At 48.0% G+C, this 27,262-nt stretch overlaps 1 protein-coding gene and 1 long non-coding RNA gene across 3 annotated transcripts; both read left to right on the top strand.

Annotated features, from left to right (window-relative positions):
• Positions 1-1,101: 1,101 nt before the first annotated feature.
• LOC122704377 lies at positions 1,102-11,012 on the top strand. The gene is made up of 4 exons (XR_006343849.1): positions 1,102-1,161; positions 5,258-5,327; positions 7,359-7,665; positions 10,133-11,012. It is a non-coding gene; the product is annotated as an uncharacterized LOC122704377 (long non-coding RNA).
• Positions 11,013-14,810: 3,798 nt separating this feature from the next.
• On the top strand, positions 14,811-25,324 carry CALM1 (calmodulin 1). 2 transcript variants are annotated; one of them, XM_043918977.1, is made up of 6 exons: positions 14,811-15,041; positions 17,588-17,618; positions 18,672-18,815; positions 20,977-21,083; positions 21,474-21,609; positions 21,777-25,324. In XM_043918977.1, exons 1-6 carry the CDS (start codon positions 15,039-15,041, stop codon positions 21,803-21,805), a joined length of 450 nt encoding a protein of 149 aa, XP_043774912.1. In that variant the 5' UTR covers positions 14,811-15,038; the 3' UTR covers positions 21,806-25,324. The 2 variants fall into 2 exon arrangements, with proteins under 2 accessions (XP_043774912.1, XP_043774911.1); XM_043918976.1 differs by lacking the exon at positions 14,811-15,041 and having other exon boundaries at positions 17,582-17,618.
• Positions 25,325-27,262: the final 1,938 nt, after the last annotated feature.

Genomic DNA, 27,262 nt, shown 5'->3' with positions numbered 1-27,262 from the left:
AGCCACGCCGCACTTACGCGGCTCAAATAAAACCCAACCAAGACATCGCTCCCACTAAAGCAGACGACCGTGGCCTTTTCCCATTTCTCTAGCACTAATTCACCCAGGGAACATAGCTCTTTTTCTTCACCCATATCCACCGAAGGGGTTCCTGAACCACGACCACTTTTGCTACAGTAAAAGAGAAATTGAAAAAAAAAAAAAAAAAAAGCGGGCTTTTTCTTCTTTTTTGCAGGGGTGGATATGAGACGAACGAAAGCCGGATGCACACACAAACACAATAGTTGCCTAAAAAGGCAACCAAACTGGTACGATCAAAATAATGTTCAGCCAACGTCTCGCAGCGTGTCTGTCAGGCAAACTCCGTTTCGCTCCCGCAGGCCACGATCTCTGGAGCCGGTAAATAGTTTCTAAGACGGCTGTTAGGAGTTACAGCTCTTAACAAAAAAACAAAACGCATTCCCTGCAGGCGGGGACCGCGCTCGGCATGAGCAAGAAACATGACGTATTCGGGAGAGGTTTCCAGAACTGCCTTCCAGCGCGAGCAAGATGCCCAGGGGGCGAATCTCCCTGTCGCGCCTAGAAATGGAGTCAAAGCACCCTCCCGGCGCCCGCGACGGAGTGCACACCCAGCGGTCTGAGGGCAGCGGCCTCGGTCTCCTACCAGGCCCGCCTCACCCCGGGGCGCCGCCAGCCCTCCAGTTCTGCCCCCGCCGCCTCCTGGGACCTACGCACACACGAGGCGGCCCACCGCAACGTAAAAAGGGAAGAGAACCTCACCCCCCCCCGCCACCCCCCAACACACAAAACTTCTGTCGCAGAGCCTTTCTCTACCGGCCCAAGGGCACCGTGAGAAACCCCGACGATACCGGGGCGCCCGCGCCGCCCCTAGTAAAGATGGCGGCCACAGGCGCAGCCGCTCCCACTCTGGGCGGCCGGCGGCCCCTCGGCCCACAGCCGTTCACGCGGAAGCCCTCCACGCCCACCGCGGCTTGACGCATTGCAGGTGCGGCGCGGCCAATCAGGCGCCTCGACTCTTTCCGGCCAACCACTGCAGGGTCGCGCTGGCCAATCAGAGCGCCCTTCTCTGATTGAGCGAGGAAAGCAGCCTCGGCAGCGCCAGCTAAGCAACCGGCTCCAGGGCAGCGCGTTTTGGAGGCTGTGAGTCACGATTTCGTGTGCTCCTCCGCCGGGAGATATAGTGCCCCCGCCCCGCCCCGCTCCGCCCCGCCCCGCCCCGCCCCGCCCCGCGAGCGCGCGCGCTTGAAAGGCTTCGGCGCGAGGCTCGGCTGTCCTCTGGCTCCCGGAGCTACGGGAGGCGAGTATTTGTATAGAGAGGAGTGGATTCCTTTGCCTTGCTCTTGGCCCTCCGAGGGGCAATCTCGAGCCATCCTCGCCCTGCCTCCAGGCTCGGTGAGGTCGCGCCCCTGATGGCTCGTACGACACCTTCAGTCAGGGGCTGCCGGAGAGATGAGGAAAAACATCCCCTTACCTCGAAACCCTGACTCGGCCTTCGAAGGCGACCCTTCCTGTTTACAGGCGGAGGCCGAGCTTCCCGGGAGCGCACTCGCGGGCACCTTTGTTTCAGAGAGACCCGTTTTCGTTTCCCTCACGTGTTTTTTTTTACCTCGTCCCGCGGGCGCGGGTTTCCGGAGCCGGCCGGGCCGGAGGGGGACGCCCCAGGGGCCGGCCTGGGGGCCCGGGGACAGAACCGACGGTTAGCTCCTGGGTAGACCAAGGGGCAGTTTCTTGAGTCCTTAGGGAAGACTTCTAGCTAGAGAAGGCTTGGCGAGATAACCTGTCAGATGAGCCATCAGTTCAGTCAGTTCAGTCGCTCTGTCGTGTCCGACTCTGCAACCCCATGGACTGCAGCAGGCCAGGCCTCCCTGTCCATCATCGAAGCTTGTTCAGACTCATGTCCATCCAGTCGGTGATGCCATCCAACTACCTGGTCCCACAGTCTGCCTAGTGCAGAGTCTGTCCGGAGACCCCTCATCCCGTTCTTCAGTGAGCTGTCTGAGATCCAGAAAGGTCAATCCACCTTCCTGCAGTCGCCCCGCGCCTGAGGAGCAGAGCACAGACTAGAAGCCAGGTTGTCTGTCTCCCAAGCTAGTGCTATAGTAACACCCCATCTTCTGGAGCTTTTGCTGTACTGTGAGATGACTCAGAAAGTCCCTTTTACATTTATTATCACACTGGAGGGAGAGTCCCCATTTACCAAGAAGTTCGGTTTACCGTAAAGTGCATCCCAGGCTTATCTTCATGTGAATCACTGTGCCACAAAATACTCCTCTGAGCTTACTTAAGTCCTGGTACATGTTAAACCCACTACTTTTTGGTGGTCAGAAAACTAGCTCGCTAAACTGTGAGCTTCTCAAGGACAGGACCTATCAAATTTATTTTCATATTCTCAGTGTTTGGTGAATTTCATTTCCATAAGCTCAATAAAGGTTATTGAAGGAATACATGAGCAAATAATTAAGACAGAGGTAGAAAGAAAACCTGGATATGAAAGGGTCCAAAAAATCGATCAACCAGTACTTACTGAGAATCTATCATATAGAAAGGATAGTTTCTTCTTTCAACACCAGTTTTTTTGTTTTCCCATTTGAATTTTCTCCACTTTTAAATTAAGGAAATATCATCGTTATGGGACATTATTTTTTAAAATAGCAGGGTTTATTTCCAAGCTTCCCTTTGTATAGTCTATTATGTTCTTCAAACAATACAGATGTAGAAGAAAATGATTTTGTAAAAAATCTGACTCATTCAAAAATGCTTACTTTCCCCTTTTATTGTTGCTTTTCTGTTCTTTGCAAAGAGATAATGTCCTCTACCCAGCTTTTGATTATTTTTGGCAATTTTTGGAAATAAATGTCCAGGATTGATCAGTTGGAGTAAACATGGCCTAGTCTGTTCTAAGTATTTTAACTATAATTCAACAGAGTAAGAACTCTATAATGGTCTTAATTTTTACCATTTATAAAAAGATGTAAATCTTGAGTCAAGTCCCCTGTGACCTCTATTTGTAGCCACACCTCCAGGGGTCTCCTAGTTACTAGGGAATTCGGTACAAGTTCCTCACAAGTTTCACAAGCAACATATTTAGAATCATAAAATTCTAAATCTGGGAGGAACCAAAGTCCATCTGGGTCCCCTTTTCCAATTTTCAGATAAGAAAACTACGTTCCAAGAAATACAAGTTCAGGACAGAGCAGCCTTTAGGATCTTACTAGACTGAACTTTCCTTTGACCTTTGAAAACATTTTAATCAAAGATTAATCATTTTAAGGGGAGCAGAGGAATGTTATCATCTGCAAGGCCTCCAAGTGATGGAAAATCTCAGGATGACTTTTCTTTGGACTTTGTGATTCCATTTAGGGATTGGCTGTCCTGAATTGTTCTCTGTGCTAGGCCTTATCTATACAGCTTGTTTAAAATCTTTGACCTTCATTTAAATTGCTGACACTTTCCTCTTGTTAAGCTTTATCATATTTACTTACAGCTTCTTCAGGCTAGCAGAGGTCCCCTTTTTTATTCCTAAAACAGCTCAGAGAAGCTAATTATTTTTAAATTGAAGTATAGTTGATTTGCAGTGTTGTACAAAGCTCATTTTTTTGAGATGAGTAATAAATAAAAGCAAAGGTAGTTATATAATTATAATTCTTTCACAACCTTCTGAAGTGTTTTTCAGGATATTCAAAATGCTAGTAAAGAATAATCATGGTTATATCTTCATTTTTCACTATGCAACTTATAAGCTGGTTCCTAAAAACTTGGTTTTTTTCTTTAGTTGATTAAAACAGGTATAACTGAACTTGTTCAGAGTATGGTGCTTTTTCACAGAAAGAAAAGCTTGTTCCATGACTTTAGCAATGCCTAACCCTCTAACCTAGCTGACTACCTTGCAAATGTTACAAGCAACAGAGTTTAGAAAGTAAAAAATGGCTTTGTGAGGGCCTGTGGTATCACCACACAAAACAGAGGTTGAAACCTCAAAGTACCTCAAAATACAGAGTTCCCACAGGTACAGAGTCCTGAATGGCTTTGATCAGTTTTTGACCTTTCTTTAGTATTTGAAAGTCAGAAATGCCTCTATTAGAATCACTATGTCAATAGACCATTTAAAGCATGGCTTCTATATTTTGCTGCTATTCAGTTTTAAGGTCATTTTCTGGTGACTCAGACAGTAAAGAATCTGCCCGCAATGCGGGAGACCTGGGTTTGATCCCTGGGTCAAGAAGATCTCCTGGAGAAGGGAATGGCTACCCTCTCCAGTATTCTTGCCTGGAGAATTCCACAGGTAAAGGGGAATTCCATGGATGGAGAATTTACAGTCCATGGATTCACAGAGAGTAGGACATGACTGAGTGACTTAACACCTAGGTTTCAAGCTTTGTGTGAAACAGGTGCAACAAGGAAACTGTGTGTGTCAGAGGAGAGCTAGAGCAGTGAAACGTGAAACTATAAATCAGTTCTCTGAGTCACCAATTTCTTTGGCTGCTCTAGGAGAGGGTGATGACTCAGCAGCATTCCAGTGGTGTGGTGGAGCAAATGAGGCTGCGAGGGCTTGTTGCCCTGGGTACCAGCCCATGGGGGGCGCTGAAAAATGGGAAGCCTTGCATCTTCCCACTGCTGGATTGTGGAATTAACCGAAACTGCTTGATTCCCTGACTGATTCTGAATTGCCTTTTATCTGACCTTTGCCATATTTAGCTGATTGATGTTATAAAATATTATGAACAACCACAGTTTGTTTAGGTCTTTATTGTTTACAAACTAATTTGACATTCTTTTCTCCTAGGTAACCCTCACACAAGTCCATGGCTGAGTCTGTGGTTAACTGGCTAAGGAAATAGTCATTTAACCTGGCAGATAATATTGCACAATATTGTCCCTTTCTTGGGAAATAACTGTTTACTTTGTCAGAACAATAAAAATAACAAAACCTTCTTTCTTCACTGAGAGAAGACAAAATTTCTGTGCCTCGCTTTGGTTTATAGGGGAGAATGTGGGAAGAAAGGCGCCCACCAGTACTCGTGGTATAGCTTGAAAACTCTCCTGAAGGCAAATCTTCCCGGTGGCCAAAACGATCCAGTCATCCTCTGGTGGTGCCTAGAGTTGGTCTATTAGCCAATGACTCAGAGTCTCTACTTAGAATGAATAAAACTCAAAAGCATCTTCACTGGACTTGGACAGAGATAGGCCCAGTTTTTCTGTTCAACAACCTGCCTTTGGCCGTATTTTCTCCACACAGGAAGCTGGGAATGGATCCAGTCACATGAAAGTAGGGAAAGAACTGCCAAAGAAAGGAAGGCTCAGCCCAGGTAGGTACTTGTTCAGGGCTGTAGAAGGGTACGGGTCAGAATCAAGGCAGGAACAGTCCAGCCTATTCCTGAGGAAGTATGACCCACTGTACTCTAGGGAGTCTCGTTTCCGGTGGTAGTTCCGGTGGCGGGATTAAAGCAGAGGACTTCCTTTTCCTTTTCTCTCTGCTTTGGAAAGTTCATTTCTCATATCCTCTCTAGCCCAATAGTGAATTGAGCTCAGCAGTAATCAATTAAATAATCTATTGATATTTATTACCAGGTACTGAGCTGAGTTCAGAGTATAAGATGGTAGCTTCTGCTAGTATGAGGAGATGGAATATATGAAAAGATAATATCAAGTCAGTTCAGTCAGTCAGTACAGTCTCTCAGTCTTGTCCAACTCTTTGCAACCCCAGGAACCACAGCACGCTAGGCCTCGCTGTCCGTCATCAACTCCCGGAGTTTACTCAAGCTCATGTCCATCAAGTCGGTGATGCCATCCAGCCATCTCATCCTCTGTCGTCCCCTTCTCCTCCTGCCCCCAATCCCTCCCAGCATCAGGGTCTTTTCCAATGAGTCAAGTCTTCACATGAGGTGGCCAAAGTATTGGAGTTTCAGCTTCAGCATCAGTCCTTCCAATGAACACCCAGGCCTGATCTCCTTCAGGATGGACTGGTTGGATCTCCTTGCAGTCCAAGGGACTCTCAAGAGTCTTCTCCAACACCACAGTTCAAAAGCATCAATTCTTCAGTGCTCAGCTTTCTTTCTGGTTCAACTCTCACATCCATACATGACCAGTTGAAAAACCATAGCCTTGACTAGATGGACCTTTGTTGGCAAAGTAATGTCTCTGCTTTTTTAATATGCTATCTAGGTTGGTCATAACTTTCCTTCCAAGGAGTAAGCATCTTTTGATTTCATGGCTGCAATCACCATCTGCAGTGAATTTGGAGCCCCCCAAAATAAAGTCTGACACTGTTTCCCCATCTATTAGCCATGAAGTGATGGGACCAGATGCCATGATCTTAGTTTTCTGAATGTTGAGCTTTAAGCCAACTTTTTCACTCTCCTCTTTCACTTTCATCAAGAGGCTTTTTAGTTCCTCTTCACTTTAAATGGGTAAAAGGTGTAGGAATTAAGGAGACAGGAAGAACTATTTTGAACTACAGCGTTACTCGCTCAGTCGTGTCCGACTCTCTGTGACCCCATGGACTGCAGCCTGGCAGGCGCCTCTGTCCATGGAGTTCTCCAGGCCAGAAGACTGGAGTGGGTTGCCATTCCTTCCTCCAGGGGATCTTCCTGACCCAGGGATAGAACCCAGGTCTCCCACACTGCAGGCAGACTCTTTACGGTCTGAGCGACCACCAGGGATTGAACCCGCACTCCCTGCCCTGGAAGGTGAAGTCTTAACCGCTGGATCACCAGGGAAGTACTACTTAGAGCTATGATCACTGGGAAAATGTGAAAGATATGTGATTTAAACAGGACATGAAGGACTGGTGGGATTTAGATAGGTGGTAATGAAATGGACGGGGCTTCCCTTGTGACTTCCCTTGTGGCTCAGCTGGGGTCGCAAAGAGTCGGACACGACTGAGCGACTTTCACCTTCCCAGGTGGCTCAGTGGTAAAGAATCTGCCTGCCACTGCAGGAGGCTCAGGAGACAGGGGTATGATGCCTGAGTTGGGAAGATCCCATGGAGAAGGAAATGGCAACCTACTCCAGTATTCTTGCCTGGAAAATCCCATGGACTGAGGAGGCTGCTGGGCTGCAGTTCATAGCGTTGCAAGGAGTCAGACATGACTGAGCACGCGCACATGCGGGCACACACACTCATGGATCTGGACAGGTATCTGGACACTGGGAATGTCATGGAAAAGGCAGTGCGTTGGGAGGACACAATGCGTATGCAGGGGTCAGAGGGGAAACCAATTTGAAGCAGAAAGTCCATGTTTGTAGGATAACGAAAGTAATGCTGAAAAAGTTAATTAACAATGTGTTGAATGGCTTTGAATGCTAGACACAAGGACTTTACATTTTATCTCCTGCAGGCACTGGGGAGCCTCTGAAAAGTTCTGAGCAGAGAAGAGACTGTATGAAACTACGTTGGTGACTGTGTGCTGGATGGATCAGAAGGGAACAAAGTCGTCAGGGATGAACAAAGAATAACACATGTGAGACTAAAAATTTGGGGGACCCTCAGGATTCTTGATGGAGAAGGAAATGGCGACCCACACCAGTGTTCTTGCCTGGAGAATCCCAGGGATGGGGGAGCCTGGTGGGCTGCCGTCTATGGGGTCACACAGAGTCGGACACGACTGAAGCGACTTAGCAGCAGCAGCAGGATTCTTGATCCAGGTAAACATGGATGTTCCTTCCTTTTTTCTTTCTTAAAGTTCTAGAATGGGGTTCTCAGTATAGCTTAGTGCAGCCCAAGAAGACTTCCCTGATGATGGAAATGGTCTACACTGTTCAACTAGGTAACCGCTAGGTAACCCTACTAACCCTGTGAGCCTACTGAGTGCTTGACAGTGGCTAGTGAAACAAAGGAACTAAACTTAAAGTGTAATTCATTTTGATTTCAATAGCCACATGTCGCTCATGGCTAGTGGACACCACAGCTCCAGAGGCAGGACAAAGTTACTCGTTATGAGTCAAAACCAAACCACACAGTCACCAGAGTAGATCTTAGTTCTGTTGGCATTGGTGAGGCCCATTCTTTTGGTATAATCCACCATCAGCATCAGTTTCTCTGATTTATCGTTGTGGTCCAGTTTTCTGCATATCAGGACCTCAATGAAAGTACCAATTTGTGCTGACCACTGGCTCTGCCCTTCAGGCAAACTGAGTCACCCCAAAACCTACCATTCCAGCTTACCACTGTGGCCACAGAGCCCTCCGCTGACCTAGTTGTTAAATCATCTGTAAACTGCTAAATGCCTATTGTTGCCTGAATGTCTTAAACATGCTCTCTAGTGTCCCCAACTCTAGCACACAGTGGTAGAAATGAGACATTGTTGCTTACTGTTCAGATGTTGATTGAAGTAACTTTGGCACTTGATGTTTGGATTAATGGGGAGAATGGTGACTCAGGAAGTTTCCAAAATTAATATGGCTTAGAGAATACTTTGCTCGATTGGTCAGAGCAATTTTTTAAAAAAAACAGTCTGAGTTTAGTGTAAACAACTAAGGCAAAAAAAACTATGATCTTCTCCCACTGGGCATTTTGGAATTTGAATACACATACTTGGTCCCTTGGCTGCCTGTGACTTGAGATCTCAGTCCATTAAAACACAGGTCTCCTGGAGAAGGACATGGCAACCCACTCCAGTGTTCTTGCTTAGAGAATCCCAGGGACAGGGGAGCTACAGGTGGTGGGCCACAGTCCATGGGGTCGCAAAGAGTCGGACATGACTGAAGTGACTGAGCATGCATGCAAAGCATAGAGCTAATGAGGCCCGAGTCAGGGGTCCAGGCTCGTTCCTTGTTGGTTATTTTGCTCTGTTCTCTATCCCTGACCTCAGCTGGCTGTGTTGCATATTCATGACCTTGGTCCCAAGGGTGGACCAGGTGGAGGGAATATTGTAGATCCATTACCACCGCTACTAGCAAAACAAGCACAAGCACTATGAATGTTGGGCAAGACTTGTCCTCTACTGTACAAAGGAATTTAAAAACAAACAAGAATGGGGCACACATTCAAGGGGAATGGTGCTGTTTCTCTTTGGATCATTAATATGCTGAGGACTGCTGCAAGCTGAAACACATAGTAGGGTATGCAGTGGTCTGGTTATGATTCACTTAAAATTCTGGGACTCTAAATAGACATAGGGCTTCCCTGATGGCTCAGCAGGTAAAGAATCCGCCTGTAATGCACAAGACACAGGTTAGATGCCTGGGTCAGGAAGATCCCCTGGAGAAGGGAATGGCAGCCCACTCCAGTATTCTTGCCTGAAAAAAAGTCCCATAGACAGAGGAGCCTGGTGGGCTACAGTCCATGGGGTTGCAAAGAGTTGGACACAACTGAGTGACTAAGCATGCATGCATGCAAAATAGACATGCTAAAATTGATAATGTTTTTCTCATCGTAATAAGTCATGGCTTAAAACTCACTTATTTACTTATGATGGTAACACATTTCAAATTTAAATGTAATGTTAGAATTATCCCTGACTTCTTTACCTGAGCCATTCATAAAGGATAATAGCAAAAAAAAAAGATATTGTAATAGCAAAATTTTAAGTGGAAAAATAATGAGGTATTTTGTTATTGATAGAGATAGTAAAGCTTATATAATAATCCTGTACAACATTTAATAAAATGCAAATCCACACACAAACAGCAGGAGCTTGTTCTGGCTATTGGAGATGATTAGTGAGGAAGAAAATCCCAAATGGTGGATCATCATCAAATTATATTGGACCATGGGACAGAGAAAGAGGCGGCTGTGGATGGCGGAGAGGTCGAAGGCAAGATTTCTTTCCTGTGAGATAGCTCCAGTTTGGGACTGCAAATTTCTTAAAGAAAATTCTCTAACTAGATAATCCATCTATGAAGACACAACAGCCAATGGTTATAGTGAATGAATTTAGACTTGTTACTTCATAAAAACCATCAAGCCAAGCATCCACCTCTCTCCCCCGACCCCACTGCCCCCACACACATATAGAGTCATTTTCTCAGAACAGTGTAAGCTCCATGAAGGCTACAAGATCTATCTACCTACCTGCCTATCCATTTATCCATTTCTCTCTATTTAGTTTAAAATACCAACTCCTCAGCTTCCCTGGTGGCTCAGTGGTAAAACATCTGGCTCCCAGTGCAGGAGGCAGGGGTTCAGTCGCTGATCTGGGACGATCCCACGTGCCGCGGAGGACTGCTGAGCCTGTGCTCTAGAGCCTGGTAGCCACAACTGCTGAGCCCACGTGTCCCAGCTGCTCAAGTCCGAACGCCCTAAAGCCCACGCTCCCCAGCAGAGAAGCCAGCACAGTGAGAAGCCTGTGCGTCAAGCTGGAGAGAGGCCCCCGCCCGCTGCAGCTCGAGAGAAGCCGGAGCAGCAGCAAAGACCCAGCACCGCCATAAGTAATAAATAAAAACATTTACAAAAATAAAATACCAACTCCGAGAGATGCATCATGGAGTAGAACTGGGATTAGAGAGTTCTCGGTTATCTCTTTCAATGAAAGCATAGAGTTGTCAACTACATGTTTGATGGTGAGCAAATCTCCTCACCTGTTAGATCTCATTTGCAAAATCAAAAATGTCCTCTGGCCAGGAAGCATCATAAAGTGAATGTTTTGCTTTTTCTTATACACTCTGCTCCTGGTGTGGTAGGTACAGCTATTACTACATTCCTATGATCTTATTTTAATTTTAAATCCCTGGGTAAGAAGTATTTCTTAAAAAATCAAATTTTAATCTTATTTTCTTCCAAAAAAATTAAAAATTAATTCTATTAAATTACAAGAGATATAGTGTAGTGCTTACATGCTTGGTCCTCTGAAATAGATTTTTTTCGTTTCAACACTTAAATTAAGCAAATCGCTGAGTCTCTCAGTGCCTCGGTTTCTACATAAGGATAATGACGCTGGCCTCACAGCATGGGCAGGAGGATGGAATGATACAGTTAGCACAGGGCCTGGCCATAGCCAATGGTCAGTTCAGTTCAGTTACTTAGCTCTTTGCAACCCCATGGACTGCAGCATGCCAGGCCTCCCTGTCCATCACCAACTCCCAGACCTTACTCAAACTCATGTCCATTGAGTCAGTGATGTCATCCAACCATCTCATCCTCTGTCGTCCCCTTCTCCTCCTGCCTTCAATCTTTCCCAGCATCAGGGTCTTTTCCAATGAGTCAGTTCCTTGCATCAGGTAGCCAAATGCTCAGCAAATGTTTTTTTTTGTTTGTTTTTGTTTTAATTTTTGGCTATGCCACAGGGCATATGAGATCTTAGTTCCCCAACCAGGGATCAAACCTGTGCCCCCTGCATTAAAAGCCTGGAGTCTCAACTGCTGGACTGCCAGGGAAGTCCCATCAAATGTTAATCTTTAAGCTATTTCCATTTCTCCATTTGCCCTCTTCACCTTCAGTATGTTTGTGTGTACACATACATATGACATATATGATAACACATATTATACATGTATATTACAATCATATATATTATAATCTCAGGGACAGGGTTTACAGTTGGAAGGAATTTCTAGATTAAATCCAAACCTGTCTTACCCCTGAATATGTACATTGATTACATTTGTATTTTTTCTGTTGGACTCAAATGGGTGATCAGGTTAGTGACAAAAATGATATTAAAATTTGAGATTCCTGACTTGGGGTTGCATTCTTTCTATTTTTCTTCAATTTAACATTACTTTATTCCCCAGTGGCTCAGACAGTAAAGAATCTGCCTGTAATGCAGGAGACCCGGGTTCAGTCCCTGGGCCGGGAAGATGCCCTGGAGAAGGGAATGGCAATCCACTCCAGTATTCTTGTCTGGAGAATCCTGTGGACAGAGGAGCCTGGTGGGCTGCAGTCTGTGGGGGCACGAAGAAGGAACAGGACTGAGCAAGTAACACTTTCACTTATGTAAATAGTCATTCTCTCTCAATATCATGAAATATTCCATAGTCTGTTGACTCTCAGTAAACTATGACTTCACAGTGCAGTGCTGTGCTCAGTCATGCCAACTCTTTGAGACCCCGTGGACTGTCGCCAGGGTGGCTTAATGGTGACGAATCCACCTGCCAATGACTTCACAGCAATGTGGCTTCAGTTCAGTTTAGTTGAGTCGTTCAGTCGTGTCCGACTCTTTGCGACCCCGTGGACCGCAGCACGCCAGGCTTCCCTATCCATCCCCAACCCCCGGAGTTTACTCAAACTCATGTCCATCGAGTTGGTGATGCCATCCAACCATCTCATCTCTGTCGTCCCCTTCTCCTCCTGCCTTCAATCTTTCCCAGCATCAGGGTCTTTTCAGGTAAGTCAGCTCTTAGAATCAGGTGGCCAAAGTATTGGAGTTTCAGCTTCAACATCAGTCCTTCCAATGAATATTCAGGACTGATTTCCTTTAGGATGGACTGGTTGGATCTCCTTGCAATCCAAGGGATTTCTTGATTCCTGGTCTTTTCATAAATTAGAAAGTTTATTCACTTAAATCTTTAATGAAAACCCAGTGATCATCCAGGTGGTCAGAAGAACCTGCTTCAGGAAATACATAAATCTTCACATGGTACATTTTCAATTTTCAGATATTAGTTTCATCAATACATAATCTAATCTTAGAGTCCCTGAATAAGGGCTCACACTCTATTTTATGCTCCATCTCTGATTCATGGCAAGATCTTGGGCAAGTCACTTGACCTTCTTATATTTCAATGTGTCAAACTGCCATAAAACTGAGTAAAGCATGACCTCATTACAAATCCGATAGACTTGAAAGCTGTACTTTAATAAAGAATTATCAAAAGAGAACTCTAGCTGGTAAAATGTAAAGAATCACAATAATGAATTTTACTATAATAAGTTAAGATGACTTTGAAATACAGTCTTTAGCAAATAAAGTCATGATAAAGTTTCAAAGTGTTTTATTTGGGTGAAATAGGTTAAATGATGGAAGAAGAAACATTATTTTAGAAATTGCCTGGTTTTCAAAACCATAGATTCTAGCAACTTAATTATAAGGAGCAGAAGACTATCAGAACCCAATAAACCTTTAAGAATTAAACACATTTCATCTCTAGGCCATTTTTCCTTCTTCTTATACAATGTATACCAAATTTTAAAATGTATTTAACTAACTGCTGTATGAAAAGCATGGCAAAAGAATACCAATTCCCTTAGCATATTTGGCCATTTAGACTGTAACTCACTGTATTACTGAATATTCTTTTAATTGACTTTGTATTCATCCCTTTCCCCCTATTTCCAACTCTCCTATTAACATACAGTTTATTCCCACTCAAGTTTCCGCCCAGGAAGACAGGATGATGGTGATAATCACGTACAGTGGATGCTATCTTTCTCATCTGCAGAGGGAAGGCAGCACCATTCCCTGGCTCTCTGTGGCAGCCTCCCTTTAAATTGCACAGCTGGTTCCCCCTTTCTACCACATTCTAGAAGGCATATTAGTAAGAACAGTTCCATAGATATTTGTCTGAGGCCATCACACAAGTCCTGGGCACCTACAATGTACCCAAACATTTTCCATTGTCTTAAAACATCTTTTCTGCAGGCTGTGTCAAAGCCAGAAACAAGCATAACCAAGCAAAGCCTTTTCTAGCAGAGGTTGTCAGTCACACACTTTGCCACATTCTCTGAAAGAGTATGCAAATAATAACTTTCAACTGTTGCCCAGGCCCTGTAAACAAAAGATCAGATTCTGTGCTCTGCCTTGGCAAGAAAAGAAACTGCAGCATTTTGTCAAGATTTTTACAAAGTTCTGGACTTTGCATTTATAACTGATATGGTCCTTTTTCTGGTATACAGAAAATTGAAAATATGAGTAAATTTTAGATGAAAATACTACTTGAAAAGAAATATAATTAAGATTGTGCATTTAAAAATGGTCAAGCTCCATAGTAGAGTCAATTAAACTGTGTGTTCCAACTCTAATCTAGGGAATTCTATGTATCTATTTTTTTCCTTCTTTGTTTCTGTAGATCTACGAATAAAGATCTGATCTCTTAGGACCAGGTAACTAACACACACACACACAAATCAAAGCATGGGGTTTGCAAGTCTACAGAAGATGTACAGGTACACTGATTTCAGTAAGACTAGGGTCAGGATGAGTAGTGTTTTCCATAGGGGAAAAAAAAAATAACAGTAGGAGAGGGAGATTATTCAAACATACAAAAAAAATAAATTCAGTGGAAATGTAAAAACATTAAGGTAAAGCTGGCTAAACATATGAGCATGACACGGATTTAGCAACCGAGCATATATATTCATTTGTCTTCGACATTACTTGAAAAGCAAACGTCTAAGCAGTTTCTCGCGCGAGGACGCTTGCTTCCTCCAGACCCCTGTCCTCGGCTGCCGAACGTGCGGCCGCCCCCACCCTAGAATTGCCCACGTCTCCCCAGCGGCGGGGGCCAGCGGGAGACCGCGAGGCCAGGGCCAGCCCGCTGCCCCGGGGCGCGAGATGCGAGGGGCTGGTGGTGGGGTTAGGAAGGGGAGGAGGGGGTCTCGCCGGCGGGGTGCGCCTGGGGCGAGGGGCAGGGGCTTCTGAAGCCGGAGCCGCCCCCCGTCGGCTACGCAGCCGCTCTGTCTCCGTCCTGGCCCTGCGGGCACTCTTCGGGGCACGCGCCCCGCACCCCTCCCCGTCTCTCCGCGCCGGGGGTCGCAGCCCCGCCGTCGGCGCGCGCGCGCGCGCAGGGTCGGCGGGAGGCCGGGCGCGGCGGGGGCGGGGCCAGGGCTGGGGGCGGGGCCGGAGGCGGGGCCAGGCAGCAAGGCCCAGCCCTCGCGGCGCGGCGCAGGGCGAGGCGGCGGCGCGGCGGCGGAGGGATACGCGGCGCCCTATATATACCGCGGGGCGCAGGCTCGCGGCGCGGCGGTGGTGTCGGTAGCCTGGCGGGCGCGGAGCCGTTAGCGCAGTTGGCGGCGGCGGTCGGCGACGGCACAGCACTCAGCGCACACGGCGCCCCGGCAGCAGCTGTAGCGGAGGCGCCCTGCGGTCCCGGCCCCGGCGCGGCCACCCTCGCTCTCTCGGCCTCCCTGCCTCGCTCGCACCATGGTAGGTGGGGCGCGGCCAGTGTCGGCGCCGCGGCCGCCTGCCCGGGCTCTCCCGATCCTGTCTCTTTCCCCGTCTTTCCCTCGCGGGTGGCTTTTACTGGCTTCCGGGTGTTGCGCAGCCGCTGCGGCTCAGGACGCGCTCTGGGTTTGCCTCCCGGTTTTCTCGACCGGGCAGCACCGTTTACGTTCCGGCCCGTCGTGGGGCCGGGGTTGGCCGCGCCCGGCCCCCGGCGGGGGTTCTGGCCGCGCCGAGGCCCCCGCACCCGCCCGCTCCGCCGTCCGCCCCCGGGCTGCTCTAGGGGTTGGGGGCCGGGCGGGGCCGCGGCCCGACTCCGGCTTGCGGGCGGCGGAGAATGAATGGGCCGGAGCGAGCCGGTGGCGCACGTCGCCGCGGCCGGGGCGCGGGACCGCCGCCGTCCCCTCGGGGCGCTCCTCCCGCCTCCCTCCCGGGGGGCGCGGCGCGGCGCGGGCGTGGGTCGGGAAGGAAGGAGCCGGGGAGGGTGGGGTGGGGGCAGGAAGGCGCGGGGCGGGGGGCGGCGGGGGCGGAAGCGGCGGGCCGGCAGCTCTGCCCGGGCGGGGCCCTGCGGCGGCCCGGGGCCCCGCGTCGCGGCGGCTGGCGCCCCTGCAGACCCGCCCCGCGCGGTGGTGGAGGCGAGCGGGGCACCAGGCGGGCCTCCCCCCCGCGGGAGGCACTCGGCCGCGCTAACTGGGGCGGGGGGCGGGGAGCAGCGCTGGCGCGCGCCGCGGTCTCCAGTGGAGACGCGAAGTTTGTGCTCCGGGGGAGGTGGCGGCGCGCAGGGCAGAAGCGGGTGGGAGGCGCGGGGCGAGCTCGGGCCCCGCCCGTGGCGGGTGTGGGGGTCTCCCTGGCCTGGAAGGAGAGGCGCCCCGCACCCTGCTCCCGGGGCCACCTCGCCCGGCACTTTTCTCCGGCCCTCGGTCCCTCCCGTCCGAGAGGAGATGCCCTCCCCGTTTCCGCCGCCTCTGCAGCTCCCGGGCGGCCAGATGCGCCCGTGCGCCTCTCCGGGTGTGCCATCCCCCAGCCGGCAGGGCTGACATCACCCCCCGTCTTTCTGGCTCGGCGGGGCGGGGAGGCGGCTCTCGGCGGGGCCCGCGCACCTCTGCCCCGAGGCCGACGCGTTGTGGCGGTGAGCGTGTCCTTCTGTGTCGAGACGGGCCGACAACCTCGATCTCCACTCTCAGAGGACACTTCCCCCGGCGAGGTGACAGCTTCTTGCGAGGTGTGGCCGGCAGCGCTTCCTGTTGTACGAGGCAGAGACGTAGTCCTAGCATTACATAAATCCTCGTGTCTCCTTTCTTCGGTGTAAGAAAACCGGCGTGCCATTTCTGGGGTAGGGAGGAGAGGAGACAGTTCTAATTTGAAAAAAAAGTTTCCTCCTTAAGTCAATATGTTGGAACATCATTCTTATTGTGAAAGTTTTCATTTGAGTTCGGATAAACTACCATCAGCTTTCTACTAGAACTTGTTTTGGAACTGGCTTAGTTAAGACATCCTTCATTAAAATAAAAATACATGTTAACTGTTCTTGAGATGCCGAATTCCCATGGCTGGAGGCACAAGATCAGCGTTGCAGAGACCAAATAATGCAAGTGAGAATTACCTTCGTGGCCATTACCTCCTCTAGTAAAGTGTGTTTATTAGGAGCAGCTCTTAGATCACTCTTAAAATGGGTAGAGTAGATATCCTCTAACAAAGTTAATAGTTCCTCTCAAAAAAAGAGGGTACAATCTCATAATTATTATGTAGTTTCTGTGTACTTCATTTTTGCAGTTTTGTAACAGCTCAATTGTAGGACCGTTCCATTATTCCCTCCCCCCCCCGACTTTTGAATCATAGGATAATTTAAGGAAGGACATTTAGTTGTTCTAAATGGTAGGCTTTTAACAAATAACTGCCTAATTTAAGTGATTGGAAAGCATGGAAATGAAGTTGGTAGGATAACCCATTGCTGTATGTATATTTTTTCCACTTAATTGTATCTCATAAAATAGATATGAAAGCCTGTTAATCCAAGCCAATGCCATTATGTAACGCCAGTTTGGAGATTTGGAGTGCCCGCAGCGGTGCGCAAGGTGCACTGAAAGCCTGACCTGGCCCGGGTCCTGGCTGCAGGGACAGCCGCGGCAGGTTGGGTCCCTCGGTGGATGGCCGCGGGGATCGCGGCGTCTCCGTGCAGTAGGTGGCGCTCTTCTTCCCAGAGCCGGGCCCTGCGGCTGCTGCAGTGGGCCTGTTGCCACTAGAGGTGCCATTTCTCAAATGATGAACTGACTCTCCTCGTTAGACCCACCGCAGAGCAGAGAGCCGGTAGGCCCAGAGAAGAAAACCTGAAGTGAGACTTTGTCTCTAACTTGTCATCCTTTGTTTTTAAAACAGATAAAGGGTTCCCTGCATTCTAATTGTTTCTCTTAAATAACATGGCTGAAATTTTCACAGCTGAGAAAGATCACTATTAAAAGACTTAATTGGAAAAGCAGTGCTGACTCCAGTCTCCCGTAGGTTGAATTATAACCTTTTCTCTTTCTATGCAGGCTGATCAGCTGACGGAAGAGCAGATTGCTGGTAAGTGGATGACTACAGGGGGTCTCGGCAGACCAGGACTGGGTAGACTCAGTTCTGGTGACTCTTCCCTCTCCCCTTAGTCTGAGCAGTTTTCTGAGGACTTTATTTAAACGCACACAACAAGCAGAGATATTTAGGTTAAATGTTACTCCTTGTCAGTCTTTGTAAAGATTGTCAGATAATGTAAAAGTAAGTGGAACTAAGGATACACAATTGTTACACTCTGGGGTACTTCAAGGTGTGCTAGGCTTTGTATGGAATGAGACTGCATGGAGCCTGCTATTCAGAAAGGTAGTTTAGAATTCTTACGCCTCTTTGTAACGCACCATGAAAGCTTGTGCTTGCTATTCTAAATGGGAATGGGTGAGGAGGATAGTGAAGACCACCGTAATCATCGGGAAGGGAATGAAGTTAGTGTAGATTTTAGCTTTTAATGTTCCTTGGAGGACTTTTTTGTGATTTTTTGACCTCGGTATGTGGCATGCCACATCTTAGTTCCCCAACCAGGGATCGAAATTGTGCCCCCTGCATTGGGAGTACAGAGTCTTAACCACTGGACTGCCAGGGAAGTCCCTGGAGGGGTTTTTGAGATGGTTTCTCTTCAGGAAACCAGGATTGCCTTTGAAATACTCTGAATGCCATGCAGAGAGAACACACTGGTTGCCAGGGATTGTCCATTTCTGGGACCTGCCTCTCCTGTTGCTGTGAAACAAGGCGTTCTTACGGCTGTGGAGAAGTCACAGGAAGGGACCTTCAGGGAGCATGCGGACCCACCTTCCCTTGTCGGATTGGACCTGGCACTAAACTGTGTTGAAGCTTAGCCTTTAAAAATGTGGGAATTTTGTTTTATGGAACTGGTTGCCTGGAGTGACGTGTGTTCTGTGTGAGGGCGTGTCCAACGTGACTGCTGTGGTCTTTGTTTCAGCAGATAAAGAGCAGGCGGTTTCTGTTAACTTGCACAACTTGGCTTGCTTTGGCAAGTTCAGGGGATGGGCGTGCTGTGACTGGGTTGGGTGAAGACATTCATTCTAAAAGGTAAACTTGTGTTTTCAGAATTCAAGGAAGCTTTCTCCCTATTTGACAAAGATGGTGATGGCACCATCACAACCAAGGAACTTGGAACCGTCATGAGGTCGTTGGGTCAGAACCCAACAGAAGCCGAATTGCAGGACATGATCAACGAGGTGGACGCTGATGGTAAGGGCTTTGGAACTGTGAAGGAGTGCAGTGTTGTGTAATTCAAGTTCAGACACGTTACCAGGTTGTCTTTGAGGTGTCGAGAGCAAGGCAAGTGTGAAAGATCCTGTCTGTGGTTTCCTTACAGCTGTTGACAATTAAAATAGAAGATTTCAGGCCTGCCTCTAGCCCTGCTTGCTGTCCAGAACATTTCCTGGATCAGATCACAGTATTGTTCTTTTTTGCTTGCCATGACCTGTAGCTCAGTCTTTTATCAACTGGCCCGTGAGTCTGCACTGAGTACTATGGGGAAAGTAAAAATAAATAGCCATAGACCTTTTAAAAAAGCTTGGTCATCTCAGGAGACAAACCCCAAGTGAAGTGGGGGAAGAACCTTCTTAGATGTTAATGTATAAAAGTGAGTACAGTGTGAGCTGTCGATGTGTTTATTGAAGAGAATTTCAGGGATCACGTGAGGCTTGGAGGTGGGGTGCATGATGACCAAAGGAACTAGATTTATAGAAGCTACTAGGAGGACGCGGAGCCAGAAGCAAATGGCTGTTCGGTCATTTGTTCTCTGGATTCCAGAGCAGTGGACAGGAGACCGTTTTACTGTTTGCTTCTATCAGTAAGTAGTTTTTAATCACTACCCTCTCCCCCCAAAGAAGAACCATGTGCTTTGGAAACAGTATTAAATTAGTAGGTTTGGTTTATGTAATACATTTAAGTAAATTAATTAAATCTATAAACATAACATTGTAGAACATTAGTAAATTTTGAAAAGATGAAATAGGAATGAACAGTTTGGATCTAGACTTTCTTGATCAGCTTGATAGTAGCCATTTAAAAATATGGTATAACAAAAAAAGTATGGTATAATGTGATAAAACAGTTAACACTGCGGGTCACATATATTTAGAAGCAGGGGTTTGGAGTCAGCTCTTTAACAGTGGTTTGAGTCCATTTGAGCTACTTCTAAAGACTGTTTTCATCGTTAATAATTTGGAGAAAGAGGTTTATTCATAGTTCTGTCTCATTTGACTGCTAAGGTAATCAGCCATCTGGGAACATAGGGTGGCTCTCTTATAGTCTAGCCCAGGAAACTGTCTGGGGACTGGCAAAATGTATTAGGCCCTCCGATTGTATGGAACAAGAAGGGGAAGTTTTCTCAAGCTATAGAATCTAACATTCGCAGTGAATGAATATGTTGAAATGCTGAAGGACATCGCTATAGGGCTATAAGAGATCATTTCAGACAACTGATTTTTGCCATGAACATCAATAATGCTTTAAATATTTGGAGGCCAAAACGCTTTGAAGGAATCTGTGAATTATTACTTTGTTTTAAAGGTACTGGTGAAAAAGAGGAACTTGACGTAAGGCTTTTTTTCCTTTTAACTTAATTTTTATTTCTGTTCAAGTCACACTGTTGATCTGGTGGCTCGTCTCTGGCGTATTCGGCTGTTGGTTTTAAAGGAGGAGTTTGGAATACTGGCCACAGAACAGATTCTGCTGACAGTTCCCTGATTGTTAATGATCTGAGCTGAGGAAACACTTCCGAGCCCATGCCCTTAGTAGGAAATAAAGATACCGAGTTGGGAGAAAACAGTTAGGTGACTTCCCATAAAGTGTCTGAGAAGCGCCTCCTTGAGAAGACTCCTGCATTCATGGCCCCTCGCATGAGAGTCACCTTTTCCCCACTCATGTCTTTCCCATTTGCGTGTTTCCTTAAAAACCTCGGTGGCTCAGTGATGGGTCTTCACCAGCATCACTAGTGTAGGCAGACTTGGATCCGAGGGATCTCCCTGACTTGGGGGAAGGCGGTCTCAGGTGCCTCCCTTGGGAGTGGAAAGATTTCAGCCAGCACTGCTGTGGCCTCCCCCCCCCGCCCCGTTGAACTGTACAAACCTTTCAGTGGCCGAGAAGCTGTGTGTACAGCTTCCTTTGCATCATTAAATGCTGTCCTGGCCATTGATTACCAGTTTGAATTACATGAATCATGTGAAATTGCCCTGGGAAGTTTTTGAATAGTTTAGATCTAAGGTAATTCAACCTGATAAAGCAGTTCATCAGTTTGTCTTACAAATGTTTACTGTTCTATAAAGTGATTCTAAAATTACCTCTCTTGAGTGGCATTAACTGGAGCACTTACTTTACACAAGGTTTTGTTTTTTAATTTGAGGTAATGGCACCATTGACTTCCCAGAATTTTTGACTATGATGGCTAGAAAAATGAAAGACACCGACAGTGAAGAAGAAATCCGCGAGGCGTTCCGAGTCTTTGACAAGGTAACCCTGTGTCTGCATTGCTAACTGTAGTGAAATACGACTTTCCCATCATTTGTAGAAGCTTTCACGTGCTTTCCTAGTTAGAACACTTTACCTACCTGCCTCACCGCCTGTAATCTCACTTTCAAATATCTTGACTTATTGCAGTAACCTTATCATAAGAGAGTAAGCATAATAAATAGCAGAGAAATTTTGAACCAGATTTCTTGGCTGTGACTTGCCACTCCTTTGCTTTGTAAAAGCCCCCGCGGCTTCTCCTGCCTGCATGTGTTTAGTGGTGGAGGGGGAGCGTGAGAGCCGGCACGTGCACACAGGGGCAGCGCCTCGGTCAGAGCCCTGCTTGCCACGCGGCACCGAGTCCCTGCCCCTGACAGTGCGGCGTGTTCGCAGGATGGCAATGGATACATCAGCGCCGCAGAACTGCGCCACGTCATGACAAACCTGGGAGAGAAGCTGACAGACGAGGAAGTAGACGAGATGATCAGAGAAGCGGACATCGATGGAGACGGGCAAGTCAACTACGAAGGTAAGACACCGCCTCTCCTCAGCTTGCTCTGTGACGGTCCTCCCTCTAGGGTCTGTGAGCAAGTTAACTGCTGCAGCGAGGGCTTTTCCCTTAGCAGACTAGAGATGTTACGTTCATTAAAGCTGCTTTTGAAGGTAACTGAAAGTTATGATTATTTGTCTTTTCAGAATTCGTACAGATGATGACTGCAAAATGAAGACCTACTTTCAACTCCTTTTTCCCCCCCTCTAGAAGAATCAAATTGAATCTTTTACTTACCTCTTGCAAAAAAAAAAAAAAGTTCATTTACTCATTCTGTTTCTATATAGCAAAACTGAATGTCAAAAGTACCTTCTGTCCACACACACAAAAAATCTGCATGTATTGGTTGGTGGTCCTGTCCCCTAAAGATCAAGCTCCACATCAGTTTTCCGATATAAATACTTGTCCTACCTTAACAATAAGGACGCGCTTAGTGGACTCCTGGCAGGTCCATCTGCTCATGATTAATAACACTGTCTGGGCTGGCCAGTTTTTCATGCATGCAGCTTGACAATTGAACACAGTCAGGCGTTTGTATTAAAAATGAAAAAGTGAAAAAAACAAATTCAAAACCTACTCCAAGGGGTTCTAGTTAAAATTGTTAGTGTAAATTGCCGTAGCTGGGTTACTGAGAAGGGGCGTTTAAGGTTGGCTCGCCTCAGGATGCTGTGTAGGAGAGCTGTCCGGGCGTAGCCCCACTGCTGCAGGATGGGCCTCATCGTCCCCTGGTGACCGTGACACACCCTGGCGGCATGCCCGCGTGTGTCTTGTACTAGAGCGGAATGGGTGTCAGGCTATCACCATTCATACAAATTTTTAAAACGAAACTTTTACCAAGGGAGCATCTTTGGACTCTCTGTTTTTAAAACCTTCTGAACCATGACTTGGAGCCGGCAGAGTAGGCTGTGGCTGTGGACTTCAGCACAACCATCAACATTGCTGTTCAAGAAATTTACAATTTACGTCCATTCCAAGTTGTAAATGCTAGTTTTTTTTTTTTTTCCAATAAAAAGACCATTAACTTAAAGTGGTGTTAAATGCTTTGTAAAGCTCAGACCTAAACAGGGATGAGCCAGTTGGAGGGGAGGCCAGTGTACCTTTAAAAATGCCGACAGCCCAGCATTGGGTACCCCCCACCCACACAGACATGCATCCCAGCACCAACCACTGAGCCCAAGACCTTGCCCAAAACCAAGCAGATACTGATGGCTTCATCTTGTTTACGGTCATGTGGGTCTATTTGTATTTTCACTGGGGGGAGGGGGGAGTGAATCATGGTAACAATGATTATTCAGGCAGTAGAGCTCTTAAAGGAAAAAACAAAAACCACTTTCTCTCAAGCATGTATTTAGGGGTTCTTATAAATTGTGCTGCTGATTTCCTGTTTTATGTGACTCTTTGAGACCGTCTGTGCAAGAGATGACCTAGTGCGTCTGTAGTTGAATCCTTGCTGTGTGTGGTGGAAGCAGCGGTCACTTTTCTAAGCCAGTCTCTTCATGCCTGACGGACACTACCGGTCACCTTTTGAGGCACAATTTTTAATTTATGATTGTACTTAACTTTAGACTTCTTTTTAACTTGACTTTGCTCTTCCCCACCCCCTCCCTGCCCCCAGTAGAACCAATTCTAACCCCCCAGCTTGGAAGTAAAACTCCAGCCTAGAGGGAATTTTGTATTTCTTTACGAAACTGTAACTAAAACTAAAGAGATGCTGGTACTGATCTTGGCGGTGGGATTGGTCTGCCTAAAAGTCCCCTAAAAAGCATATTGGATTTAGTGCAGAACTCTTTTTGAAGGCTGAATGTGCATTTTTCAGGGTGTTAACTGGTTGCATCTTAGGAGATTGGGTTTTGAGTGTTCCTGTGTGGGAGGTCTTCCTTGGTCCCGGAACAGCAGCAGGCTGCTAGCGAGGCGGTGAGATGCTCTCTGCAGCCCATCGGGTGCCTTCAGGGTTGGTTTATGGAGACCCTGCGCTTCTCCGTCTCCTGCTCCCCGTCTCTCTGGCATTTTGCAGCTCCTTCGTTTTCCCCGCCAGAGGGGTGGGTCAGAGCCATGGGGAGGAGCCTGCCCCTCTGCCTGGCTGCTGGTCTCTAGGCTGGGTGGTCGGTAGAAGAGAGTTTGGCATCATGGGCGAGGCTTGGCTTGCTTAACTCCCTGAATCTGGAAGGAGCATCTCAGTACCGTGGAGGTTTTCTCCTGGTGAGATAGGACTGGGGTTTCTGGTTCGAGGAAGTGGATAACCTGGATATTTCTTGCTGGGAGGTCAAGTAGCCAGACTGTTCACCCATTGTCAGGCCTGTGGCCAGTGACTTCTTGGTAGCTTTGAAAAGGGTTAAGGACAACTTGGCTTGTTTTTCAGGAACTTTGCCTTCTATCTTAACCCTTTCACCGTGTCTTTTTTTCTAGAAGCTGAGTGGACTCCATGTTGGTCCCATAGCCTTTCCTAAAAGACCACCCTTGTAGCCAGATTCTTAAGTGGCCAGGATCCTGTTTAGGAACCAGAAATGTAACCCCAGGGGGTGCTGAGTTCCAGTTTGGCCTCGAGGGGAAGCTTAGTCCACTGGAGCCTTTCTGGCCTTGGAGGGGACGACCAGCCCCCAGGGGTCAGGTGTCTGCAGTCCACGGGGGTTTGTGAGGAGATGAGCTGGGCGAGGGGGGCACGACTCTGAAACTTGGCCAGACTTCCTGAAAACTCTGGCCCCACTTCTAACTGCTCTATAAATACATATACATATATTTATATACATATAGAGTGACTAGTTTAACTGGCATCCGCTTGAGCCTAAGACTTGCCATAGAAAACGGCTGAGCCCTTGGCGCGCACGCTCATGGTTGCGATCTCCATCTGTTCGGGGTAGGTGTCGAGCAGCCGTGTCTGGATGTTTCAGATGGGCTCCTGATGCACTGTTGCCAAGGAAGGCTTTTTTTTTTTTTCTGGTTTTTTGACAAACGAGTTTTTTGCACACTTTAAATTGGTGACTTTCAGCAACTTTCAAACACACTGAAAACTAGCTACTGTACATATTTTTATATCCTCTTTATAAACGCATGTCTGACTGTACTCGTGACCACTTCGTCACGCGGGGCTGTCCAGTCGGCCTGGCGCGCCTTGGGCCGTTGGAGAAGCAGTGCGACTAGCAGCCCCTCAGCAGTCCCGGGAACTTCCTCCTGAGCAAAGAATGTAAATTTGGTCAAGTCTGCTCCTGGTTCATTCAGTCATTTTCAACATTTGAAGTAATTACTGTATATCCTGAATACACCTATCCTTTTGGCAGTGACTAGATTTCCACGAATGTGTCTTACTCTGTCCTTCAGCTGGCGGTTACTCTTAGCTCTTACTGATCCCCTGAAGTTGTTCTGCAGGAGACAGAAGTTCTCTGCTGTCTGTATCCCTCGGAGGAAGAAGGTGTAGTGGCGGTGGAGTGTGTGTTCTTTCTCCAAATTTATTATAATGTTTGTTAAACACGTCTGTAGCCAAGATGGTGGTAGTTCCCTTGTTACGGAAGTCACCCTTCACCGTGGCGATTTGCGAAGGAGATGTACTTGAATGTTTCTGTAAATCTTTTGAGATAAACTGTTTGGGGATTTAACCACCTCTCTGATGGGGGACCAACTCTATGGAAATTGTAAATAAGTTTTATTTATAAACCTGGCACTGTATTCAATAAACATTTCTGCAGCCTTTCATCTCTAACTGTGAACTCTGGAGGTTTTTAGCCCGCGCTGCTGTCCATTCCGTTTGCTCAGTGAACAGGCTGTACCTGCCCACAGGTGTGATTCTGCCTGGGCCCTAGTACGGTAGCGGAGGGCCCAGAGCCACCACAGAGACGTCCCACTCTGGCCTTACCCTGTTTTGAAAGTTCAGGTCTGGGGGCCTAGCCTGGTGGTGCAGTGGCTAAGACTCTCCCTTCAGGGCATGGAGCTGGGTTCAAACCCTGGTAGGAGAACTAGACCCCATATGCTGCAATGAAATGAAGCCCGGAGTGGCCAAATATTAAAAAAATACAGTTCAGGTGTTAATAGCTGATATTTTAACACAGTATCCTGGCATTTTAATGTATCCCTGTTGGCGTTGTGTGGAAAATTCATTCACACCATGAAAAGACTGATTCCTCTTTAACCTCAAGGTTAATTCAAGTCTCTCTGGAAATTGTGTGAAGAAGTACACTTAGACATTAGATGGGGGTTTACATATTAGCTGGGAATTTACAGTTCCATAAGCAGCTGCTTCTGCCCAAGTCCTGGGCAGGACAGCTGAGGAGCGGCGGGGTCCGGGTGGCGACCGGGAGAGGGGCGGGGCGGTGGTGCTCCCCATCGGAACCTGGGGGTGGAGGCCTGGCCCTCGCCACTGTGGCCCCCACGCCGGTCTGGAGACCGTGTCCTCAAGCAGGAGCGGCGGCCGGCTGCCCCCTGTGTTTGCAGAAGGGCCTACCGCTGACTGCCTCGCCCCCTTAACAAAGCCCGAGAGCTGAGAAGGCCGAACGGCCGCAGGTTAAGGCCCCGCTCTGGTCAGAGGCGCGCTGGGAGCCTCCACCTCTGCACCGCCAGCCCCTGTCTGCAGGGTGGAGGTACCCCCGCAGGGACCGAGCCCTCTGCTGAGACCTCAGGCCTGGCCTGTAGCCGTGGACAGGTTCTTTGCCTCTCTGCCCTGCGTTCAAAAAGATTACTGGACTAGCTACCTTGTTTAGTTGCTCAGTCATGTCTGACTGCGACCCCAGGACTGTAGCCCACCAGGCTCCTCTGTCCATGGGATTCTCCAGGCTAGGAGACAGCGGGTTGCCGTTTCCTCCTCCAGGGATCTTCCTGACGCAGGGCACAAACCCGCGTCTTCTGCGCTGCAGGCGGGTTCTTCACCCCTGGGCCACCAGGGAAGCCCAGGTACCTTCTGCCCGTGGCTCTAGGAGTCTGACCAACCCAGCTTGGCATCACTTGGTATTGAAATAGAAATTGCAGCCTAAAGGGTGGGAGGCAAAGGAGTATAGGCGTGTTGTATACTTGGAGATGATAAGTGGGATTTTAAAAGTCTCATGGTGGGGGTGGAGCAGAGGGTTCAGTTCAGTTCAGTCAGTCCTGTCCGACTCTGCGACCCCATGGAGCAGAGGGTAAGTTTTGTTAAACTGTGGGATGTAATATTGGAACGTGGGTCAAGGGAACTGATCACGAAGCGACTTCCATCCTCCTGGCAGGACAAAAGTAGGAAGCTGCCATTCACTGCCGGCGGGAGATTCAGTCCAAGTGACGACGTCATCTGGATTTTCAGCAGTTTTGGTCCGGGAGGAACAGCACACACACACACACACACACTTCCAATCTGAGCTGAACTTCCCTGGGCCCTGTGGCTGCCGCGTCCAGTGACTCAGGCTGCCTTAGAAGGAAATCAAACTGCAAGTTTTTTTATAGCTTGCCGCCGCTTCTCTCCCACCACCCTTAGCCCTGTGCCGGGGCGGGAGGAGCCGCTTGCCGGAGCCCTCGGGAGGGCCGGGACGGAGCTGCGTCCCCGCTGACTGTCCCTGAGTCTGCGTTAAAAAAACGCCGGCAGTCTCCGGCATAAGAATCACTGATGTTCTGCCTGTGTGTCAGCAGCCTCGGAAGTGAGGGTGTATTTACACATTCCCATAGCATTTCGAATGTG

The sequence above is a fragment of the Cervus elaphus genome, chromosome 12 (assembly GCF_910594005.1).
Source record: "Cervus elaphus chromosome 12, mCerEla1.1, whole genome shotgun sequence".
Lineage (NCBI taxonomy): Eukaryota > Metazoa > Chordata > Mammalia > Artiodactyla > Cervidae > Cervus > Cervus elaphus.
Note: the sequence above shows the minus strand (reverse complement) of the source record. Positions and strands in the feature narration are given on the sequence as shown.